The sequence below is a fragment of the Leucopleurus acutus genome, assembly GCF_964270905.1.
Source record: "Leucopleurus acutus genome assembly, chromosome: 14".
In the NCBI taxonomy this organism is placed as follows: domain Eukaryota; kingdom Metazoa; phylum Chordata; class Mammalia; order Artiodactyla; family Delphinidae; genus Leucopleurus; species Leucopleurus acutus.
The window spans coordinates 14,085,655-14,109,188 of NC_139156.1; the positions used below are offsets into that span (position 1 = coordinate 14,085,655).

At 49.6% G+C, this 23,534-nt stretch overlaps 1 protein-coding gene across 1 annotated transcript; it reads right to left on the reverse strand.

Annotated features, from left to right (window-relative positions):
- Window positions 1-572: 572 nt before the first annotated feature.
- LOC309971530 (pancreatic lipase-related protein 2) lies at window positions 573-17,625 on the reverse strand (the record flags this gene model as incomplete). The annotated part of the gene is made up of 12 exons (XM_082854615.1): window positions 573-636; window positions 1,545-1,712; window positions 2,597-2,708; window positions 4,921-5,050; window positions 5,492-5,610; window positions 7,610-7,729; window positions 9,062-9,181; window positions 10,620-10,731; window positions 11,468-11,602; window positions 13,392-13,517; window positions 14,882-15,036; window positions 17,577-17,625. The coding sequence occupies 12 exons, from the start codon at window positions 17,623-17,625 to the stop codon at window positions 573-575; spliced, it is 1,410 nt and encodes a 469-aa protein (XP_082710741.1).
- Window positions 17,626-23,534: the final 5,909 nt, after the last annotated feature.

Here is a 23,534-nt window from a genome sequence, read left to right on the forward strand (position 1 = left end):
TTCTGACTTACTTCACTCTGTATGACAGTCTCTAGGTCCATCCACCTCACTACAAATAACTCAGTTTCGTTCCTTTTTATGGCTGAGTAATATTCCATTGTATATATGTGCCACATCTTCTTTATCCATTCATCTGTCGATGGACACTTAGGTTGCTTCCATGTCCTGGCTATTGTAAATAGAGTTGCAATGAACATTTTGGTACATGACTCTTTTTGATATATGGTTTTCTCAGGGTATATGCCCAGTAGTGGGATTGCTGGGTCGTATGGTAGTTCTATTTTTAGTCTTTTAAGGAACCTCCATACTGTTCTCCATAGTGGTTATATCAATTTACATTCCCACCAACAGTGCAAGAGGGTTCCCTTTTCTCCACACCCTCTCCAGCATTTATTGTTTGTAGATTTTTTGATGATGGCCATTCTGACCAGTGTGTGGTGATACCTCATTTTAGTTTTGATTTGCATTTCTCTAATGATTATGATGTTGAGCATCCTTTCATGTGTTTGTTGGCCGTCTGTAGATCTTCTTTGGAGAAATGTCTATTTAGATCTTCTGAGGCCACCACATTTTTAACAAGGGTACAGAGTTTGTAAAACGTCTTCTTGCACCATGTCGCTGCTGCAAAAATTATACCTGTGGAAGAAAACCTTTCCAGCATGAGGCTCGTTTGCTCGTGGAAGCGTGACCTCAGATGAGTAAACGGCTTTTGGCCGACTCGCTGGGATTCGGACCTCTCTGACTGAAAAGCTTTTTGCTACACCAGGCAGAGTCCAAGTGACTCTCACCCAGCAAATCCACTCAAAGAACCTCCTCCCCTCCTTGGGCTTTTAATGAGCTGAGAGTGAATCAGTGGTCAGACCAAAGATTTTCAAAGTCTAGGGGGTTTGGGGCTTAGCAATGAGGATCTCCTTTTAAGGTGGATCATATTTTAAACACAGTTAGGAGTTTCCATATTTTAAACACAATTAGGTACTCTCCCAACTCCTACCGAGTAAGATTCTATTCCCTCCGAATGAGAAGAGCCTGCCCCTATAAGCTAGATCCCAACACATGCCGTAGTCTCCAAACAAAACAATTTACATTAATACCTGCACCCCAGCTGAAATTAACTCAGAGATTTCCTACAAGTACTGCACGTGTCTTCCTTATTGCTTAAGGTAAAAGAGTTTCATATTTGCCTGGTTTTTGAATCGATGCCTTACCACTGAGGCCTTGCTCCTGTCAAGTTGAATTTGGCTTAAGGAAAATGATTGATTTTTCAAAGTAAATTGGGTGGATAGATGGAGAGTTGAGATCAAGAGTTGGGTAGATGAATGGATGGATGGCTGAACAGCCAGAAGGGTGAGGAGACAGGTCTGGAGAGATGGCTGGATGGATAAGTGGATAGGTAAGTGGATGAGCAGAAAGGGCTGGACGAATGGATGAGTCGATAAATACCTAGATGGGTAGGTAGGTGGGTGATTGGACGCATGGATGGATTGGTGAATACATTGGTAGCTAAATATAGAAAATAAAACTTAGATGGAATGAAAGATACTCACTCAGCCCTGTCTTCACCACTTTGCACTGTAATTCGGGAAGCCCCCAGTTTGGGCCGGAAGAGATTTATCACATTGTTGTTCCAGAGGAACTTGACCTTCTGGACTTTTCCTACTTTGAGGTCCACATCAATGTCATGCATATGACTTGCATCTGGTCGGAGGGATCCTCTGAAAACATAGACAGAAAATGTTATATCAGCTGGATATATAAATACATAGGATGACAGCAATTTATTTTTTCTTCAAACAACGGCTGCTGTTTCTGGTTTTCTGCAAATAGGTTGTATGACTTCATGCACATCCAGGGGCTGCTAAAACACAAATGTATTTGTGAAGAACAGACCCTTAAAAAATACTAGACTCTAGACTTCCACTGTCTTAGTTTGTCCCTAGAGGGAAGTTAAATATTTGGGGTGGTGTATTAACCCTATTAGTTCACAGCAGGACTGTATTAATGCAACGTCTTATGTTAGAAGATGCCTGTGGGTCAGCCGAGGTCATTTGTTAGCCCCTCATATGTAGCACAGGATGTTGTCAAAGAATTTTAACTTAACACGAAAATTATTAAGTAAAAGTTCGTGCAAAATCCAGAATCTAATTTTACAGCACGGTTATGCATTCATCCAACACACATTTACCAACTATCTCATATGTCCAGCAAAAGTAGGTGCTGCGGCTACCACAGCAACGAGAAGCTGGCCTCAGGCTTCCTGTGTGTGTGTTGCCGGGAAGGGAGTTGCCATACAAACGTGCCTGGCCTAAGGAGAATTTGATTTTCCTAAAACCTAAGTCAGGAAGCAACGACTGACAATCCAAAAGGAGTTAGCATTTGTCTCATTTTAAATAGCCGGTTCCCCCTCTGGGCCTCACTCCTCTCATGTGTAAAATGGGGTGATTGAACCAGATGCTAAGCCTTCCTTCCAGGTTTGACATTCCAGGATTCAATGGTTCTGTATAATAGATGGCTAGCTTTATAAAGCAGTTTATACCCAATCTTGTATGAAGAATCTATTATGGAAAGTATGGTCATTTCACTTTACTATCAAACTTACTTGAAAATTTCATATTGTTTTGAGTTTCCATTACTTCCATACAAAGCAATCCTGATGTACCCACTCACTTTCTTTTTTCCAGCCAATGTGACAGATACCCTATATCTCCAACCTGTTGAAAGAAATACAATCATTCGAATAACTCCTCTTGTTGAAAAGAATGACCCCGTGGACGCAGCCTTGTTCCAAGCTCTACGTCCCCCGCGGATGAGAGGTAAGGGTGAATGTGAGTAATGATTTCCTTAAACGAGGTTTGGGGTCCTGGGATTCAGATTCTAAGTGGGGGTGAGGGACTCCAGAGGAAGTAAATCTTATATTTCAGCACAATCTCTTGTCGATACAGCAATGTATGTGCCCTGATGAATGCAGGGCAACTGGTTACTGCACCTGTGTACCCTGGGTACACATCGCTGGCCATCCCCAGAAAGGCCACAGGGAGAGGGAGATGCTTGTGGCTATAATGTTTGGATAAAACACCTACTGCTCTTTTAGTTTATTGCTGTTTTCACATGCAACGGACATATTCTCAATAGAAAAACAACCCAGATAAATTAAAAAAAGAAAGAACCTTCATCAGCACCCCATCTACCTGCCCTGCATCCCAGGTCCTTCCCTGATGTCATCACTTTGGTCTCTATACTTAATCAAGTCCAGTGGTTCCCAATCAGGGGGAGATTTTGCCTCCCTGGGGACATTTGGCAATGTCTGGAGGCTTCTTTGGTTGTCACACTGGGGGTGAGGTGGGGTGGGTGTGGAGAGCTACTGGCATCTAGTGGGTAGAGACCAAGGATCTGTTAAACAAACTGCAATGCACAGGACAGACGCCTACAACAATGAATTATCCAGCCCCAAATGTCAGTAGTGTGAGGTTGAGGTAGGCTGATCTAGAGCTTTCTCTTTCTCTTTCTCTCACACATCTGTGTATATAAAAGAATATGGGCTTCTTTTCCCTTCTTTAAATAGTATGTGCTGTTATTCTCTATTCGCTCCACCCATCCCCACCCCAGAATGATTCCCTTTCTCCGTCCTGCCCTGTGTTTCGGAATGTTTGCCTCCCACCCCAGGATCCTTGCTGCTGGCTTTTAGCTGGGTTTAGCCAATACGAGGTGTATGCAGGAGGTCAGAAGGCCAGAGGAGAGAGGTGCAGGTGTCATCTCCCTGGCCCCCACCTCGCTCCAGAACCATGAGTCTGTCAGAAACTCCGTCCTTCCCTGTATTCTGAGAGCTGCACAGCCACCAGATTCCGGGGGCCTCGGCAACCCTTGCCCTTTTTTTTCTTGTTACAAAGAAAAATATTTTATTATAAAATTTTGGAAAATATGAATATGGGTAAGTAAAAATTTAACATGAAAATCTTGCTTGTTCCTTTAACCCTGCCCACACCTCTAACAGGAGGCCCTTCAGTAAAATCTCTCCATTTGAGCCACTTGGATGAGTTCTGTCTCCTGTTGGGACCCTGACTGATACATGACATGTTGCAGGCTGTTTTGTCGCTTGCCTTTTCACTAAATATGCCTTAGAGATCTCTCCTCAGCACGTAGAGCTATCGCCTTCTTTTTAGCGGTTCTGTACAGTACTTGGTGGTTTACCAATTGGTGGGTATCCAGGTTTCTCTCTCCAATCTTCTGGTATTAAAAACAGTGCTGCAGTGAACACCCTTGAGCACTTTCTCATGCAAGTATTTTCCTAAGGTACACTCTGAGAAGTGGAATGACCGGGTCAAAGGAATATACATATAAGACTTTATAGAGAGTGACAAACCGTGATCTTTCATGATAAATATTGTGAAGATCACATGAAATACTGTAAGTGAAGAGTTTTGTGAAGTGCTATATAAATTTTTTTTTTAATGTAAAAATCCCTTGAAAAATAATTGCTCTTCTATTCGGCTACCGTGTGATATTAATTTTAACAAAAGAATCTTGATCATTTCGCTATCTTGTACTCTTTTAATGAGAAGCTGGGCAAAACAACAACAGAAATGCAGCGTGCTTGTGTGTGTGCACAAGTGTGTGTGACTTCTTGACTTACAGGGACTTTGCCCCGCCTTGCCCTCTTCTGTTAATGGATCCATCCTTCCTGCCACTGGGGTGGGTGGACATGTGACCCAGCCTGGGCCAATCACTGTACTTTATTCCATTGATCAGGATTTTTGGTTAAAGGGGTGAACTTGAGATCCAAGACAAATGCCATTTTACTGCCTTTCCATTATAGCTTAAACTGGTTGGAGGTGAGTTTCTGTCAATTGCTACCAAGGGTCCTAATAAGGCTGATACTCTGAAATTATTTGCAAGCATTTTTAAATGAGTAAAATGGAAACTTACGAGTAAAGTTACCACTGCTTCCTGTGTTCAGGAAAAAGGTTTGTCCCACAGCACTGGTTTTCCCCTGAAATTGGTCAGCATAGTGCCCCATTTTGGGGCATCCTTCAGCAGGACAAGGGAAACAGCCATTCTAGTGAAAGAAAACAGTCTGTCTGTGAGTCGTAGGCCTTTGACTCACCCATTTTCCTTTCCATCCTCCTGTCTATCCATCCATCCATCCATCCCTCATCCATCTTCTCATCTACCTATTCTTCCTTCCATTCATGTATCCATTCTACCCCTTCTCCCCCATCCACTGCTCCATGCAGGCACGCATCCATCTACCCATGCATCCTTGCACACATTGGGAATTTTCCAGAATGAAAAGTTGGGGATCTAGGGAAGGCCCAGCACAGTTCAGGTCTGCTGTCCCCCTCCTGCCCATCCTATTCCTGGGAGGAAGGCTCCGTAAGCCTCAGCATTTCTAGTGCCTCCTTTCATTAGCCGTGGAGTTACATCTCTGCTCTGTTCCAAGCCAAAGGGACAACACCACCATCACCACCAACTTCCCTGGGCGCCTGGTGTGACCTACCTCCTGAAACTCATTGTAGGACGCACAAGGGTAGCCTAGGAAGCCATCGGGGCTGAGGATACTGCTTGAGTAATACTTGTAGCTTCTTATGTGATTGCAAGCCACAAAGTCTTGGGTTCCTGAGAAGGCAAAGGCCAAGGGCGCTAACAAGAGGCATTACACTTTTGAAGCCCGAACCATTCAGACCCAGCGAGGAATCACCTCTGCATTTCATAGGTGGGTGATGGTGTCCCTGAACCCCTTGGTCACAATTCACAATTTCTGTCATTGACCTTGACATACTTCGGGGCAAGTAGAAAAGCTGGGGCTTGTTTAGTAGTGGTGGTTGGCTGGAGTCACTTTCCTCTCCCCGGCACTGTCCATTTTCTGGGGTGGCCCCCCCCAGGGCTAGGCAAGTGTTAGGGAGTGAGAAGGTCTAACAAGCACCTCTGTCTAATCCTCGGGGGCCAGGCATGTAACGTAAATGAATAACGAAGGCTTGGGGGAGCGGGGAGCGTTGGTTAGAGATATATCATACTTCACCTTGCGCGTGAACCAAGCTTTTCTGTCTATGGTCTCAGGCTGAGAAATTCTTCCTTCTTACTCCTCCAGGCATAAGGTAAAAGCAATGGAGAGCAAGGTCACCGTGGCCTCTGGCTACTCTTTCACCGTCTTTCTCTTTAAACCAAAGTCCTCTTGTTTGGGAAATTGTGTTTTCCTGTCTCCAGCTACTAAGTACAAACTTCCCACGGAGTGATCCACAGTGACCCTGGCATACCTGGGGACCACTGCTTGGGGGTCTGCTGGGCTTCATCCGCCACCCGTGGGGAAAGGAATGTTGCCCTTTGTGCTTGGGGGATTAGCTCTCCGTAGCCCCCCAGTCCCGCGCACCCCACACCAACACTCATTACCAGACAATAGGACCTGTTTCGAGGTTAACTGTCTCTTTCATCCAAAATTGCTGACCAGGGATTCCATGTTAGAGAAGCAAGCGGATGTAATTGCTCCTCAGCGGCCAGGGTGACTCGGCTCGCACACAACAGGAGCACGTTCCAGCGACCGACCACCTCTCTAATTAAACCTGGGCTCCTTCCTATTATGTGTGCCCTGCGCGTCCCATCGGAGAGGGGGCAGCCCTCGCTGTGACTCTGGTGTTCTTTCAGAAATCAGACCAGCCAAGCAGCCCTCCCTCGAGTTACCCGGTGCTGAGCAGAGAGGAGGGGGATGTTGGCTATTGTTTTATCGACTCTGCTCTTTCACATGAAGCACATGCAAGATCAAAATGCCACGGAAGGCCGCTCAGCTCAAGGTAACAAGCTGGACAGAGCTTGCTTTGCGCCAGGCCCTGCGCAGGGTCCTGAGGAGTCCGGGTCGCCCAGGCCACGGCCCCTGGCCTCGGGGAACTCCCCACTCAGAAAAAATAAAGACTAAGATGAGATGATCACAGACTCAAAGCCTCCACTTTTAGGGAGGAGAGTGACGCCTGTTCTCAGGGGAGGGGCAACAGGAATAGCCCCGGGCCAGAACAAGGGACGGCTAATGGAGATGGTACTTTAGGTCCCCTAACATTAGGGGTACTGAGCCTGCTTTCTCAGATAAATGGAGACACGTACAAGGCTCGTCCCCCAGACCCCCAGGCCTCCGCCTCCATGCACGTGCCCCTCAAACCCACAGGGCACGTCCGTCCTCCCCCTTCCCCCCATCGTCTTCTTACCAGCTCGGTCCCTTTCCATCCCTAGCACCCGACAATAGCAAATGGCAAGAAAGTCAAAACCCTCCAAATCTTTGCTTATGCTCTGCAGATCTTCAAGGAGCCTGCACTGAAGGAAGGATGGGGGCCAAAGGCAAAGCTGGGTCCTAACTGATGCGCCAGTGCAGCCCATGTCTCAGCATCCTGCTAAGGGGGAGAAGGCGCAGGCTGGGCATGGGGTCGGGCTTTGCAGCCAGAAATTGGGCTTAAATATAAGGTGGCCTTGGGCAAATTTTATCACTTTTCTGACCCCATTTCCTCGTCTGTAAAATGGGGCTAATCAGAGTAACTATCTCGTGTCACTGCTGTGAAAATGCCCGGCACAGACCACACCACCTGCCTTCTCCCCAAGTGGAGCAGCTGCTGTCTTGCTTCCCTCATTTACATACCTTCCCATATTCCATTTATATCAATGATGGTTGACAAGGCATTTTTCTGACATCCAGGCATTTCCCTTCCTCCATTTGGGTAGAAATCCAGGTGGCCCACCTTTTGGCTCATTCCAAAACCTGAAACATTGGCAGCAGAGATGAGTGGGAGGGAAGTGGTCCCAGAGTCAGGTGCTGGCCACAAAGAGCGTTCAGCTCCTTCCAATGGGAGCAAGAGCCTTCTTGGCAACTTCTCCCCACAGTGCAGCCACCCTGTCTCTGGCTCTGCGGAAGTTCTCAAATGAGCACTTGGCAAGACAAGAAAGGAGGAGAGGGCTTCCCTGGTGGCGCAGTGGTTGAGAGTCCGCCTGCCGATGCAGGGGACATGGGTTCGTGCCCCGGTCCGGGAAGATCCCACATGCTGCGGAGCGGCTGGGCCTGTGAGCCATGGCCGCTGAGCCTGCGCGTCCGGAGCCTGTGCTCCGCAACGGGAGAGGCCGCGTACCACAAAAAAAAAAAAAAAAAAAAAAGAAAGAAAGGAGGAGGCCCTGAACAACAACGATACCATCATTGGTGTCCTGATACCATTATGCACCAGAAGACATATGTCAGGGCAGGGCTGGTGCACTTTTTATTACTTTATTCATTTTAAAATTTTGGTTTCTACATTATAGTGTTAACTGAGACCACATAAACTTTGTTGTTATATTGAGAACCACAGCATAATGGCTAGGTGGTTTGGATTTTGAAGCACATAGACCTGTGATCACATCCTGGTTCTTCTTACACATCTGTGATCTTGACAATTACTTGATCAATTACTTTACCTTGTCGAGCCTCAGTTTCCTCAGCTATGAAGTGGTAATAACAATACCCACTTTTCAGAGTTGTTACAACGATTAATGAGCTAATGCATGCAAAATGTTCAATGCAGCACATGGTAAACACTTCATAAGTGATAGGATCATCAAAACCATACCTTTTATTGGTACATTTCATGAGTGGTTATACAAGAAAATATTGAAAAAAGAATGTTAATTTTAGAAGAATTCAATTAAGGGCTATATTTAATCTCCAAAAAAACAAACTTTATCAAAGCTTTGACAAAAGAAGAAAAAAATGCAAAGATTACAGGTCGAACATCAATAATAAATGCCACTCTGGATACTGACAGACTAGGGAAGGATGCAGAGTCTGGAGACTGAGGGAGCCTTCCACAGGTTATAGAAGCCTTTCGTCCTACGTGGGGCCTCAGGCTGACATCACTGGCACTGAACTTGCTGTTTGTTTGTGGCTGACACCCGTTTTGACTGGTTGGTGCCCAAACACCCGTTTTGACTGGTTGGTTAACCATTTTGAATACCACTCTGTGGTATGTGTGTGCAGGTGGGGGAGGGTGGCAGGGGGCACATGCCTGGATCTGCTCTCATCAGTTACAGCCCTGGTCCCTGAGAGGTGGGGTGAGGAACTTACCCAGGAAAGGGATTATGGGAGCAGAATCCGTGTGAATCACATCCACAAACATGGCATCGGATGGGTCCAGCCGAACCTCCTCTGGCGTGCCCTGGAAGCATGGCTGTGCCGGGTCCAGCCCTAAGAAGGGGGAGGTGGACAGGGAGGCCGCACTCTAAGACCACCCAGGATCTAAACCCTGTACGCACAAAATCCATGGGGATTCCTGGGCAAAGGATCCCACGCCCCAGCAGTCATAGTTTGGAGAATTGAGTCTGTAGGTCCTGGTCTGCTTGGGAGAGAGGCTGGGACAGAAAGGCTGCCAGTGGGGTCGTTGCCTGTCACAGGACATCCAGAAATCCCCACTGCCTGGCGTCATGGAAGATGGGGATGGTGCCCTTGCTCCCCTCGTCTCCCTTTTCCTTTCTTCCCTCACACACGTTCTGTTTGGCCACGGCCCTCCAAGACTGAGCTCCCGGGCCCGGCCCAGCTCCTCCACAGTCTCCGAGCCCTGCACGGCCCATTCCCCCGCGTCTGCGGTCATGGCCCCCGGCCTGCTGCTCGCTCTCCCACACTCTCCCCTAATCTCTCTCCCCTCCAAGAGCCCCTCAAACACAACCTCTTCATGGAAAGTGTAGCCTCTCCTTTCTTGGGTCATTCCCTCCTCATTGCATAGGATTCTTCTGCATTCGTTAATTCTGCTTTGACTTTTATTTGTCTACTTAGTTGTCTGTCTCTGCACTAGACTGTGGATTTCCTGAGGCAGGAGCCGTGCCCAGTTCATCTTCAAAGACAAGCAGAAGGTGGAAGGAGCAGGGCACTCAGGATTCGGTGACCTACATCTAGTGCTGGCTGCTCAAGGCCAGGAGCCTGTCCTCCTTGCACCTGGAAAGTGGGGATAACAACAGTAACTCCCCTGGCAGGGTTACTGTGAAAATCCCATGGAAAGATCTAAGAGAAAGGACATTGCAAACTGAAAAATACCCTTTATCCTTCACCCGAAGCCTAGCCTGGTGCCCAGAGCAACAGATGCATTCATTAAATGCTGACTTGAACAGTTTGCCTAAGTTACATACTGATGTGGTGCACCAAACGGTTGTCTGTGTCTATGTCTGTGTATTCATTCTGCCTGGTGTTTCCTTCCTCCATTCATTCTTTACTGAGCACCTCCTATGGCAGGTCTCAACTAGTCACTTTCATTTTCTGCCTGTCCCGGCACAGGGAAGACATTCAATAAATATTTGTGGAACTGATAAATTGATTTTTTTTCAAAAATCAGCTCACTTTTTAAAAAACTTTGCCATACTCTACCAATAATAACCCTGAAGTCATGAGTTTAATGTGTTAGTTATATTTTTCTTTTTTTATAAATGTATTTTTGCTTACAATCGTGTATTTTCTAGTACACATGAAAATATATGAACAATTATTTTTCAAGTCCCCTGCACCACCTAAAACCAGTTCCAGGAGGACCGGAAGGGGCTCCCTTGGCCGTGGGAAGCGCGCGGGTCTCTCCTTCCACCGCCTGCTCCCCTGGCTGGGCCGGCGCCCGCCCCCAACCCCGGCCCAGAGCCCCTACCTGTGATCCTGCCCACGCGGCCCCCCAGCCTCCTGCCCGCCTCAGCGGCCGTGTGCGCGCCCAGGCTGTGGCCGATGAGGTGCACGTTCTCGGGGCCATAGCCCAGCTGGGTCTGCGGAGGGAAGGAGCGTCAGGGCCCAGAGCACCGGGTGGGGACGCGCTGGCTCTCGGGGAGCGAGGATTGGGGCAGGACCCAGGCTGGAAACTCGGGAGGAACGACCCCCGGCTCCAGGCCGCCGCCTAGGACAGCGCGACCCGGCCCCTGGCTGGCCACAGTCTGCAGGTCCCGGGGTCCGGCTGGCGCGCGGGGTAACGGTGCTGACCAGCGGCCAGCGCATCACCTGCAGGCCGCCCTGGCCGGGACTGGCAGTGCTCCGCCGGCTCCCACACGCAGCCCACCGCGGACCTCCCTCCCCTCGTCCCCGGCAGGGGCTGGCCCAGTGCAGAACATGGTAATGGGCCCGGCTCTGGGGGTCTCCAGACTCGACCTTCCTGGAGGCCGTAAGGGACCTTCCCTGAGAGCGAAGACTCATCTGGGCTGAGAACTTCAGGGCAGCCCAGCCTGCTCTACAATTCCCAGAACAGCCTGCAAGGAAGGCTTATTTCAAAAGGGGAAACTGAGGCCTGAAGAGGTTAGTCTGCCTCAGGCCCCACAGCTAGGGATCTTCAGGACAACCCAGGAGGGAGGAAGTTTGCAGCTTCATGTAGCAAAGGCCCTTCTTGGGCTCCCGGCTTTCAGGCTCTGCCTCTACCCATGGGTCCCCAGGCTGCCCCTGGGTGCCACGGGGTGCTGGTCTGCCCCTCTCCCTGCCCCCTACCCACAGGATGTGGCCCAGGCAGGGGTTTACCGACAGCCCTTGTATTAAGTAAGCTATCTCCGCTCCCACGACCCGAGTGTTGTGGACAGCTTGGGTGTATCTTGTCCTGGCCCCGCGCTTCCAGTCCACACACATGCAGTTCACCTTCTCCACTTCAAACATTTTCTGGGAAAGACAAACATGAGGGAGAAACCAGATTATTAACAGCCACGGGTTGCACACTCCACAGATAGGCGTTCACAACCGTCAAGCATCTAGCTTGTGTCAGAACTTTAACATTCCTCACACTCGTCCTGATCCACACCACACCACAGTGCTGTGAACTGGGTATACTTACTCCCACTTAGCAGATGTGGAAACTGAGGCCTGGAACAGAGTGACTTGTCTAAGGTTTTACAGATGGTCATTGACACAACCAGGTCAGAAAGATGACTTATGAGGTCAGGGGTTAGCAAACTACTACCCGAGTGCCAAATCCACTCGGGTAGTAGTTTGCTAACTGCTTTTATGAAGTTTTATTGCAAACAGCCACACCCATTTGTTTGCATATTGTTCACCTCTGCCTCATAGCTACAACAGAAGCCATATGAGCTGAAACCATATGGCCCACAAATGCTACAATATTTATTACCTGCTCTTCTACAGGAAAGTTTGCAGACCCTTATACTAGATAGAGAGGCCGCTTTTATGTTCCCAAAAATGCTTTGATGGGAGATATAAAGTATTGAGGGACAAGTTTAATAAGATGAAATTTAGACCGAGGTAGGAGACAGCTCTCCCGGATACATGCATCTTTTGTATCATGTAGTGTGACCCAAGCACAGATACTGGTCCCTTGGGGGCTGGAGGGAAGAAACATCAGAAAGGGCTACACTATATCCTTTGTTCATCTGGGGAGGTCCTGGACTGCATTTTGAAGTTGGGAGTGGTTGGCTGGGGGGTCAAGGCATCATGGTGGACCACATACCCTTGGCTCTCCAATACCCAGGTCCACGTAGCCTCCCTCTGGAACTCAGGAGGCACGTGTGAAACCCCAGACCAAGAGGAACAAAGAGCGCTCCGGCAGAAGCTGCTCGAGGTCTTATCCCAGTACAGCTTAAGCCTCTAAGAGCCGTGCCATGGGCACCTCCTACAGGCCAAAGCTGTAGACACACGGGATTGTTGTGTCTTGTGGACAGAAGACCTCGTTTCGCATTCCACCTCTGGATTCAACTTTGGGCAAGTACTGAAGTTTTCTTTGCCTCAATTTCTTCATCTGTAAAATGAGAACCATAACTGTGCCTGCCTCACAGCGTGGCTGGGAGGGTTAAACGGGACAAGGACTGTGGAATGATTAGCACCATGCCAGACTCACAGTAAGTGCTCAGGAAATGGATGGTATGAATAAGAATTCATTACTAATACTCATGATCACTATAGCGCTGCACTGTCCAATACTGTGGCCAGGAGCCACATGTGGCTCTTTACAGTTAATTAAAATGAAATAAAATTTAAAATTCAGTTCTTTGGTCACACTGGCCACAAGCCAAGTGGTCAGTATGCACAGGTGGCCAGTGGCTCCTGATCCAGGTAGTGCAGATATAGAGCATTTCCATCATCACAGCAAATGCTTTTGGGTAGTAGTGCTGCGGGGGGTAAAGTATTTTTTATGACATACAAGGGTTTTATATAAACCATCAGAGACAAACGCCAGGTCATTTGCTGTTGTCTCCACCTCTGGGGCTTTCTGATTGGACTCTGGGTCTTTTCAGCCTCATAAGGAGATGTTTGACTAGAGGTTCGTGGGTTGGGAGACCTTGACATTGGGTACCCATGAGAACCCGAGTTTTCCTCAGTGGTTTTAGGATGGACCCGTCTCTCCTGGGAAGTTATCCTTTCCCAGCCTCAGGGGATGCGGAGTTTGCCTCCATGTGCTGGGCGCTGCTCTCACCAGGTGAGGAGGGTGAATGCCTACCTTGCACAGGTCAATTATCCAGTCCTCCTCCCCCTTGTCTAGGAAGCCGTGGATGACGAAGCGTGTCTTGCGGTCCAGCTGGAAGTTTGAAGCCTCGATGGTGCTAAGGTCAGTGACATTGATCCGCTGGTTAAATTAGAAAAGATGAATTTGAATGTTGGCCTTTCCAAGCCACAGACCCACTAGAGCCCATTCCCGTAGCCAAGGTGACAGATTCAACTCCCACGAAGTTGGATGAGGCTAGAACAGGAGTTCCTGACTTAGGGTTGGAGGATAGAATTCAGAACGTCCAGGTTTATTGATTTTTCTATACTGAAATGTAGCATTTTTGTTAATTGTGAAATTGAGCAGCAAACATAGCAGACTTAGCAATACACTGTCACCAATAGAGGTGGCAGATATTTTCATTTTATATTACAGTTGTTACAGATATTTAAAAATATCACCTGTACGCATTACTATTTAAAATTACAGACGTTATTAGACCAACCCCAGACCTTGTTATTTAGTGAGATAATAAGGCAGCACACATATTACTATATCCCATATTTATCTTTTTAAATGTTCTGATAACTGTTTTCCAGTATAATTAGTGTCCTTTTTAATCCAGTGTTTTTTATTTTATGCATTTAACCCTTCCTGCTCCGTTGAGGTGCATCTCCCCTCATGCCTGATGCTTCTGGCCCAGGGGTTCCTCAGCTTTTCTGTGCCAGGACCTCTTTGGCCATCTGGGGAGGCCTATGAGTCCCTTCTCAGGATTTTTTTTTTGCATAAAATATATTTTATTTTTAAAAATTATTTTTTTAAATGGGGACTCTGGGTGGGTAGTTTGTCACCTAGAATCCGACAGTAGGTGACCTCGGGGACCTACAGACAGACACCCTGCTCTCTCAAACTTGGTTTGGGGTCAGAGCTGTGAGCTGCTTGAGTTCTGAGCAAGTTATTCCTGTTCACTTCTGAGCACCTGGAGGAAGCCTGCTGGCCTCCACCGGGCAGGCCTTCTGGGAACTGAAGATCGCTCCAAGGGCCCCCAAGTTTCTCCTTTGTCATTAAATGTCCCCTGTTCCCCTTCTAGCTCCTGAGGAAGGATTTACATCCCCCGACCCCTACCCTCTGAGGGGCTACGCTCTCTCCACTGCCTGGTTTGGAAAGAAGCCAGACCCTCTCAGGGATACATAGGTCTGGGTTTCTCCATAAGAGCTGCTCACACCCCCTTCCTCCACAAACAGGGTTCTAATCCTGGGAAGCCCTGCAGTTCTGTGCACAAGTGTGTGAATGTGTCCATTTCCGGGTTGGGCGCCCATAGATTTCATCAGATACTCGAAGGGATTTATGATCCCGAGAGCTAAGATGGCTCTAAGTCTAACACTGGTGAGGGAGCGTCATGTGAAAAGTTCCAAGGCAGTGAATTATTCCTCAGACAACCATGTGAAGGCTCCAGTGTGGGCGCCCAAATCCCCCACCATGCGGTCATTCTATGCCCCTCTTACTTGGTAGTTATTTGGATTCTCATTTGTATACAGAAGAAAGTGGGTGTCAATGTCCTTGGGAGACCAGGGAAATAACTTTAAAGGCCGCTGAAAGATGCTGGTCCATGGTTTTTCATCGGAAAAGCAGCCGAAAGGTTTGTAGCAGATCTCCTTTCCTGGGGCAGGAAGAGGAACAAACAGGACACTTGTGAGGGTCTGAGAAGGAGCAATGTCATCTCAGCTACTCGGGAGGACTCTTCAGGGTACAGCTCAGGGCTGGTGAAGGCCGATGCTCATCTTTATCTTTGCTGTCAGTGTTCCTCAGACTTCTGTGGTGATAAGAACCACCTGGGGGCTGAGGGTGAATGAGCATCTTCACACTCCCAGGCCCCTCCCTCAGAGATTCTGATTCAGAGGGTCTGGGGTGGGGCCCGAGAAACAGCATATTTAATAAGTGCCCCTGTTCATCAGGCAGGTTGGGGAATCACTGAGAATTCCTGGGAACCTTCAGCCTTAAAACTACCTCTTGCAGGAAACTCCCAGATGGCCCTTTACATCCACTCATCAACCATCATGTATATATCAAGTGTCTACGAATGTCGTAGCACAGAGATGCTATTCGATGAGTCTTGAGGTCTCTCTTACATCCAGCACAGGCCGTGCACACAATAGGCATTCCTGGGTATCTGTCCAGTCCACATGTCTTCACGTCATCCTTCTATGCACCTTTGTTTTTTCCAAATTATTCTCTGCCATTTCAGATTTCCCTGTTGTTCTTTGAAAAGGTAAATGTCTTAAGAACAGGGAGAATTTATTTTTGCATCATACTGTGTATAGTAGGGGCTCAGTACATGCAGTTGATGACCTAAATAACCCCATCTAAATCCGAGGGTCCTTTCTCTAGTCCATGACATATTTTCACAATTATGTCACCCCCAGTATAACCAGGGGTGACATAATTTCAAATACAGAGGATTACAATGGATTTTCTCTCTTAGTCTTCCTCAATTGATGGAGCCAATTATTGGTCATTCATTCAAAAACTGGTAATAGTTAATACTTGTTGTTTACTATGTGCCGGATACCACACTAGTGTTTTACCAGTATTGGCCTCCAAACAGCCCATGAGGAAGGAATGAATATTACCTTTATTTGACAGAAGAAGAGCCCAAGGCACGGAGACGAAAAGTCAGCTACCCAAGGCCACAGCCAGTGGTGGAGCCACGATTTGAACCCTAGAAGCTTAACTGGGAATAAAAGTAGGAACTGGGGAGCCATAGAGACAAATCAGATCGAAACCCGGCCCTGAAAGAGAGGAAACCTAACTGGGAAGGAATAATGACAGCGTTGAATTCATTCTGGGAAGAGGGAACCGTCCCACAGGAAAGGCCACAGGCGGCTAAAGCAACCTTGACTTCAGATGGTAAGCGCAGGGGCTTCGATGCCAGGTTAAGATACCTGGGTGTTAGGTGGGTAGTGGGGAGGTGCTGGGGGTGCTGAGCCGGTGACTGGGGTGGGAGACAAGAGTAAGTGGCTCAGAGGTGGGGGAGCCTGGGGGCAGGGCTGTGGGCCTGGAGAGGGGAGAGGCCTTCTGACCTGATGGCAGAGGAAGTTAAGGAAGAGGCGGGGAGATGGGGCGAGGGGGTGCTGTCCAAGCCTGGTGGGGGACAAGTGAGTTTGAGGCATGGTGGGAGGCCCTGGTGGAGCTGCCTGGAACTTGGGAGGACTGGGGCTGTGCTGCTGGGGACTGGACAAGGGGGCAGTCCTGAGGAAAAGACACATGAGGAGAGCACCTGGAGTGACCTTTGGAAACGCCCGTGTCTGGGGCAGGAGGAAGCAGCAGATCAGCGAAGGAGACCAAGAGGGGTTGGAAAGGCCTGAGGAGCAGCCAGACCCCACCCGGGCTCTTCTGTCGGGGGCCGGGTCTGGCGGCAAGGCTGGGCTGGAATTCCAGAAAGGCAAGAGGGGGCTGGGGGCAAGCTGAGGAGACAAGGGGAAAGGGTCCGGATGCAGAAGAAAACCCTTGCAGGGACTGGAGGAGACCACGTCTGTTCTTGGGGAGACTGTGCTCAGCAGGGTTTGGGGCCCTCACGAGCCAGGCAGTGAGGGGTTCTGACTGATGGGAGAGGAGGTGAGAAGACCCGGCAGTGTGGGAAAGAGAGCACCTGTGAGGTACACCTGCGAGGTACACCTGCGAGGTACACGTGAGGAGGTGGGGGGATGGGCATAAGCAGATTCGGGCTCAAGGGGGCTTTGGTAACAAGGGAGGTTTCAGGACAAGTAGAACGTGGGTGTCTGCATCTCCTCTGGGCAGGAGGCCGGGCAGGACGGGAGTTCACAGAGGGACACGTCCACAAGATTTTAGTCTGCAGACGTGCACTTGTCTATGCCTAGGAACTGAGGGTATTGGGGGCCTGACAAGAACGTCCCACTCTCCACCTGGCCGAGCTGCCTGCCACCTCCGCCGCCTGCTCCAGCCACTGGAGCCTTTGCAGGAGGACGGGAACCAAGCTGGACAATGCTGGGATAATCCTTGTTGAGCACGGTGCCCTGTCTGTACCACAGAGTCATCACTCCCCGACTGGTAGCGATTGCTGTTTCATGCAATAATGATAATGCTATTAATTAGGGAGAAGGTGATGAGGATGCCTCTGTCTGTCTTACCCAAAGGCCAGCCCAGGCACGGTCACCAAAGGGATGGTGACAGCATCCTCACCTCTGACTGTGGCCAGCAGGAGAAGGCCGATGGTCCAAGACGGCAGCATCTTCGGGGATGAAGACAGAGACACGCACGGACACCAGATGCACAGGCACGAGGCTGGCGGACAGGGCAGGCGGCCCTCAGCACACATGGGGCTCTCCCTCGAGGTGGGGACCCTGAGGCTGAGGCCTCCCTGCACACAGGGAGTTGGGCAGCGCCTCTCTCGGACCCTGCACTCAGGGTCTTTGCACTGCTGTGCTCCCCTGTTCTGGGCCACGTCCCCCTGGCAGCCCTACCCCTACCCGGCTCCCTGCCCGCGTGGGTCTGTGACTTACTGTGTGGCCCCAGAGCTTCCACCTGCAGCCCAGCAGGTTGGCCATGGCCTTTTATAACCAGACTTTATCCTTTGGATTCCTCAGAAAAGGACGGGGGTGGGGGATAGATAGGGCTCTGTACATGCCAGGTTTGAACCTAGGTTATCATAAATACATAAAGCCAGCTCAGCCGGGGAGCAGGGCTATTTATAAAGTGAGATTTGAGGAAAGGGAAACTGACTTTATAGGATGGCAAAGGGCTCTGTTAATCTGAATTTACAGGTACAGTTGCCAAAAGATCGTGTTCCCCAGGTGATAAGAGGGAGACTCCAAGCTGTAGTGCCACCCACTCAAAACCCTCTTGGAAACAGGAAGCCCGAACTCATCTCATTGCCCTGCAGACACTGGCAGAGCCATGCAGGAGTGGGCAGTCCGAAGCATCCGTTCAGTGGAAGCATCTGTTTATGAAGACAGCCCTTGGTTACTTTGGGGGTGAGGTGGGTGGAGAGCATCCTTCCAAAGATGCTGGACAGAGTTGTAAAAACCCTGCTGGTGGAGGCACTCAAAAGAGTCAAATAAACACTGTTCAGATACAGCTTTGTTGGGAAACAATGTAGTTTATGACCCGGGGATAAGAAAGATGGAAGTGTTTGCTTTCCTTCAGGGCTGAGGGGTGAAAGCCAGGTGCTGCCCAGCTGTTTTTAAAATTGACATATGATTTAGATGCTCCAAAGTGTATACATCTTAAGTTGAGAACTTGAGTACAGTTTAATGAGTTTTGACAAATGTATGCTCCTGTGTATACGCCCCAGATCGAAAAGCATTTCTAGCAGCCAGAAGTATCTCTGATGATCCCTGTACCACCACCCGCACAGCCATGCTCCGACTTCTATCACCATAGATTAGTTTGGTCTCTTCTGGGATTGCATAGACGTGGAATTATGCAGTATGTGCTGGTTAGAGTCTTGCTTCTTTCACACAACAGGGTTTTGAGATTCGTCCATGTTGTTCCATGTATAGTAGTTGGTTCCTCTTTATCGCTGTGTTTTATGGTACATTTCTGTGTGAATCTATCATAGTTGGTGTATCCATTCTGCCTTGGTGGACACGTGGGTTCTTTCTAGTTTGGGACTGTTATGGACGATGCTGCTGGGAACTTCCTAGTCTAGTACCTGTCTTTCGTTAGACTTGCACTCGTTTCTCTCAGGTTTGTCCCCAGAGGTAGGATTTCCGGTTTCTACAGAGGTAAAATGAGGCTACTTAACCTACTTAACTTTAGGAGCTGCTGCTAAACACTTTCCCACAGCAACTGCACCTGCATGAACTCCCGTCGGCAGCTGGGTGAGAGTTCCAGTTGCTCCGTATTCTACTCCTGCCCTTCAATCTATCCCACAAGGTTGCCGGCAATTTCCAGAGGGTTTCAAGTGTAGAAAATGGCTCCTTTTTTTTGTGAACTTCCCTTCTGAGAACTCTGAGGCTGGAGGTGAGCAGGGTGGTGCTGAGGGAAGCCCAGGAATGAACTTCCTTATCTCAAGTGGGCTTAGGAAAAGTCAAGCTTTGTGGAACTGGTAAAGTGATGATGAACCTGAGTGGGGTCACCTATACCTCAATGACCCCAAAGCCCAATGTTGCCACCCCACAGCTCCTGGCGGTGTCCTGCAGCTAAGGAAGGAGGTTAGTCCAAGGCCTGACACTCATGCTTATCAAGAACCCTACTGAGGAGCCTGGAATGGCAGTATGAGGCTGAATGGAAGCCCTGGACCCATGACACGGGGCCGGTGGCTGCCCACCACTCTTGGGAAAACATACAAACTCCTCACCAGGGTGCAGCGTTACCTGGACCATGCCTCTCTCCCCTCCCTCCCCTTGAGTCTCACTCATTGAACTCCAGGCACACGGGCTGTGTGTGGTCTGTTGAAAGTGCCCATCTTGGAGTCTTCGCATACTCTGTTTATTCTTCCTGGAACACACTGCCCTCAGTCTTTCCCTGCCTAAACTGAAGTTATCGCTCAGGGCTCAGCTTAAACGTGACGTCTTCAAAGAAGCCTTCTCCAGTGCCCGTGGAGAAACCTTTACATCTCTTATCACGTTCCTTAGTTTTTCTTCGACGGAATGTATCCCAACCGGTAATTATATTTCAGGGATTATTTGTTTAGACCTTGCTTTGGTGGCAGGGTCAAGGTCTATAGAATCATTTATGTGTCACCAGAGCTTAGGACAGCGCCTGACAGGTACTAGGTGATCGCTAAACATTTGCTGGATGAAAGGATGAAGCATTGGAAGCTAATGGTGAGCTGGATAACATCCGGATCTCTGCTGCCTTCTCCTCCCTGCTCCGTGCCCCGGAAGCTGTCTCTATGGACAGCCTCCCTGCACTACTTGCCCTCGGCTTTCTGGTTGGGTTGGGTCAATGGGAAGGAGGTGGGAGGAGGGAGAGGTGGGGGTATTTCTTCCCCAGTCTCCCTCCCTTCTGTGCTGTGGTCGGGATGGCTGCACTTCTCTCCTGACAGCTGCAGCCCCTCTCAAGCAGCTCCTCCCCTGGCCCCAGCTCCTTCCAGACTCTCACGACAGCTTCCTCCCTCCAAGCTTCAGATTCCAGGGAAGTTAGAGCTCCCAGCTGCTGCTACATCCCTGGTGATTTAGTACCCCTAGTGGATTCCCTTAACCCTGTCCATAGTTCTGTAATGTCCCTTGGATAAGTCCTTGGACTGGGCCATCTTTTGTCACTGGGGCCCCGGCAGGTGCGTCTAGCCACTGGACATCCCCTGAGAGAGGTTGGTCACAGTGGTTCAGAGGCCTGTGGTCCATCTGGTGGGTTAGCTGGGCCTTGGGCACCACCCTTTCCTGACTCTATGTTCCTAATGAGGATATTTCCATCCTCGTTAGGAAAGGGTTTGGACTGTGTAGTTGTCTGGTTTCACCACCCATCGTAATAGCAGCCAAGCCTTTCTGTGACTTGTCTTTTTTTTTTTTTTTTTTTTTGCAGTACGCGGGCCTCTCACTGCTGTGGCCTCTCCTGTTGCGGAGCACAGGCTCCGGACGCGCAGGCTCAGCGGCCGTGGCTCACGGGCCCAGCCGCTCCGCGGCATGTGGGATCTTCCCAGACCGGGGCACGAACCCGTGTCCCCTGCATCGGCAGGCGGACTCTCAACCACTGCGCCACCAGGGAAGCCCTGATTGTCATTTTTGACAAAAATTTAGTAGGACGCTTTCAGATAATCTGTGGTTCCCGTTGTCTATGCTCTCCTGGCTCCAGCTACAGACTGGTCAAGGAATCTGGGAAAACTTCTCACCTGAGTGGCCAGTGGTGTTTCATCTGGTCAACAGTCACCTGGGAGGGCAGAGCTGGAAAGAAAGGGGAGGGTTATAGTTCATTTAGGCAAGAAGCGATTCTTGTTATTTCCAGGTCACCAGGCTCTGTTCTAAATGCCGAGGGCAGGTCGTGGTCACCCCTGTCCTCAAGGGACCCACTGAGGCAAATTTGCTCAATATGAGGCAAAGCTTTTAAAGGTTAGAATCACTGGGAAGTAGGATAGGCCATTGCTGGTGGGGCATGACCCTGCCTTACTTGGATGACATGGTGACTGAGTAGACATGGACAGAAGCCAAGCATCAGATGAGGGGTGACTTAAGCGATGTACTTCTAAGGTCGTCTTCGAATCTGGGATCCCACAGGAAATTTTGGAAACTGCAACCTAGAGAAAGGACTCACCTTTCAATTCAAGCAAGAGTCACCCTGAAGGAGCGCAGCATCTAAACCCCTCTTTCAAAGTGGATAAGGAGTCAGCCAAGAGGTGACAATACCTAAGATAATGAGAAACAAGCTGAACACACACGTCTCGGGGATGCAATCTCTGGAAGAGGCGCTGAGGGCGTGAGAGAGCTGGACATCAGAGGAGAAAAGGTGGTGTTGGCTCAAAAGGTGTCTTGAGAGAAGACAGCGGCCATCAAATCGTAGCTCCTAGAGCGCCTTTTTTATTCCCATTCTACAGCCAAGGCAACAGAGGCCCTGAAAGTAAGGGGCTTAGTTGGGGTGAATGGAGGAGGAAACCTTGATTTGAGGCGCCACCTCCTACTGTGCAGCTGCTCTCTCCTTCTGGAGGCCTCAGTTTGCTGCCCTGTAAATGGGGGGAATCTCGGTGGATTTAGGAACACTGTCCCTGCACCAAGCTCACCCCACGGGGCTGGGCACCCCTGCCACAGTCACCAGTGGCTGGGGGCAGACCCACTGGGTGCTCTCAAGCAGTCCCGAGCCTGCCTGGTCTCTGTGACAGGTGACCCAAGGCAGGGCCCCAGGCCGCCTCCCAGCTGGCTGCCCGTGGCAGGGGCAGCTCAGTTCCTCCTTCCTCTCTGGGGGCCTGAGGTTCTGAGGTCCTGCCAGCTGTCTGCCCTGGGAGGGAAGGGAAGGCCAGCACCTGTGGGAAAAGTCATTCACTGGCCACATGTAGGCAAGCGGCAGGGTCAGAGCCTGGGGAGCCCTGCCAGCTGGCGCAGCCGCTGCCTGGGGGAGGGGGTGGCTTGGGTTCTCCTTCGACTGCACCCTGAGGCCTATTGAGACCTGTTCATTCCTTACCTTCATCACCTCTTTTATCTGTTCCCTCCCCTCGCCCTCGAGGGGCTGGCATCACGTCTCTCTAGGGCACCGCATCAGCCTCCCCCAGAGCTTCCTCCCAGCTCTGATCCTGTGGGTGGCTCCTTGACACCCTCAGATGCGTGTTTCACGTGTCTGTTCACTTTTTCGTGTTCATTTTTATGCGGCCAGAGCGTGCTGGTTGCTCTTCCAGCCTTGAGGGTGTAACAGGGAGGGAACAGCGTATCCTACTGCCCTGCCCTCATGGAACTGATGGTCCCTTGGGGCACAGACACTGATTGCCTAAAAGAAATACAATTTCAACTGATTGAACAAGCTAACAAGGAACAGCACACTGAAGAGGGCTTGTACCAGGGCTACGTAATTTGGGCTTTAACTAAAGAGAATAGTTTGCGGGTATCTGGTAGAGAGGGATCCAGTTTAAGTGGAGTCCAAGCTCCTAAGCTGGACATGCGAGGTTGGCCACTGTTATAGGTTGGGTTGGGTTCTTTGCAAAAAGATATGATGGAGTCCTAAACCCTAGGACTTTAGAACATGACCTTTCGGAGTTACGGTTTCTACAGAGGTAAAATGAGGCCATTCGAGTGGGTCTTAATCCAGTATGACTGGTATCCTGATAAAAAGGGGAACTTTGGATACAGAGACATGCACAGAGGGAGAAGGCCATGTGAACATGAACGAAGAGATTTGGGTGATATATCTACAAGCCAAGAAATGGCAAAGATCACCAGCAACCACCCAAAGGAGAGAGGCGTGGACAGGGTCTCCCTCACAGCTGCCGAAAGGACCCGAACTGTGACAGCTTGGTCCTGGGCTCTCCAGCCTCCAAAATCGTGAGATCATAAGTTTCTATTGTTTAAGCCACGCCGTATGTGGTACTTTGTTATGGCAGCCCGAGAAAATTAACACGGCCACCACGTGGCCTCGCCCAGCTTCATTTCTGCTCTTCCCTGATGCCTTCCCACCCTACAAGTGCTTAGATGGAAGGACACACAGTTCTGGAATACACCTGTTCTTTTCCTCTCCTGAGCTTTTGCACCTGTGGGTTCTGCTGCCAGGGATGTCAGC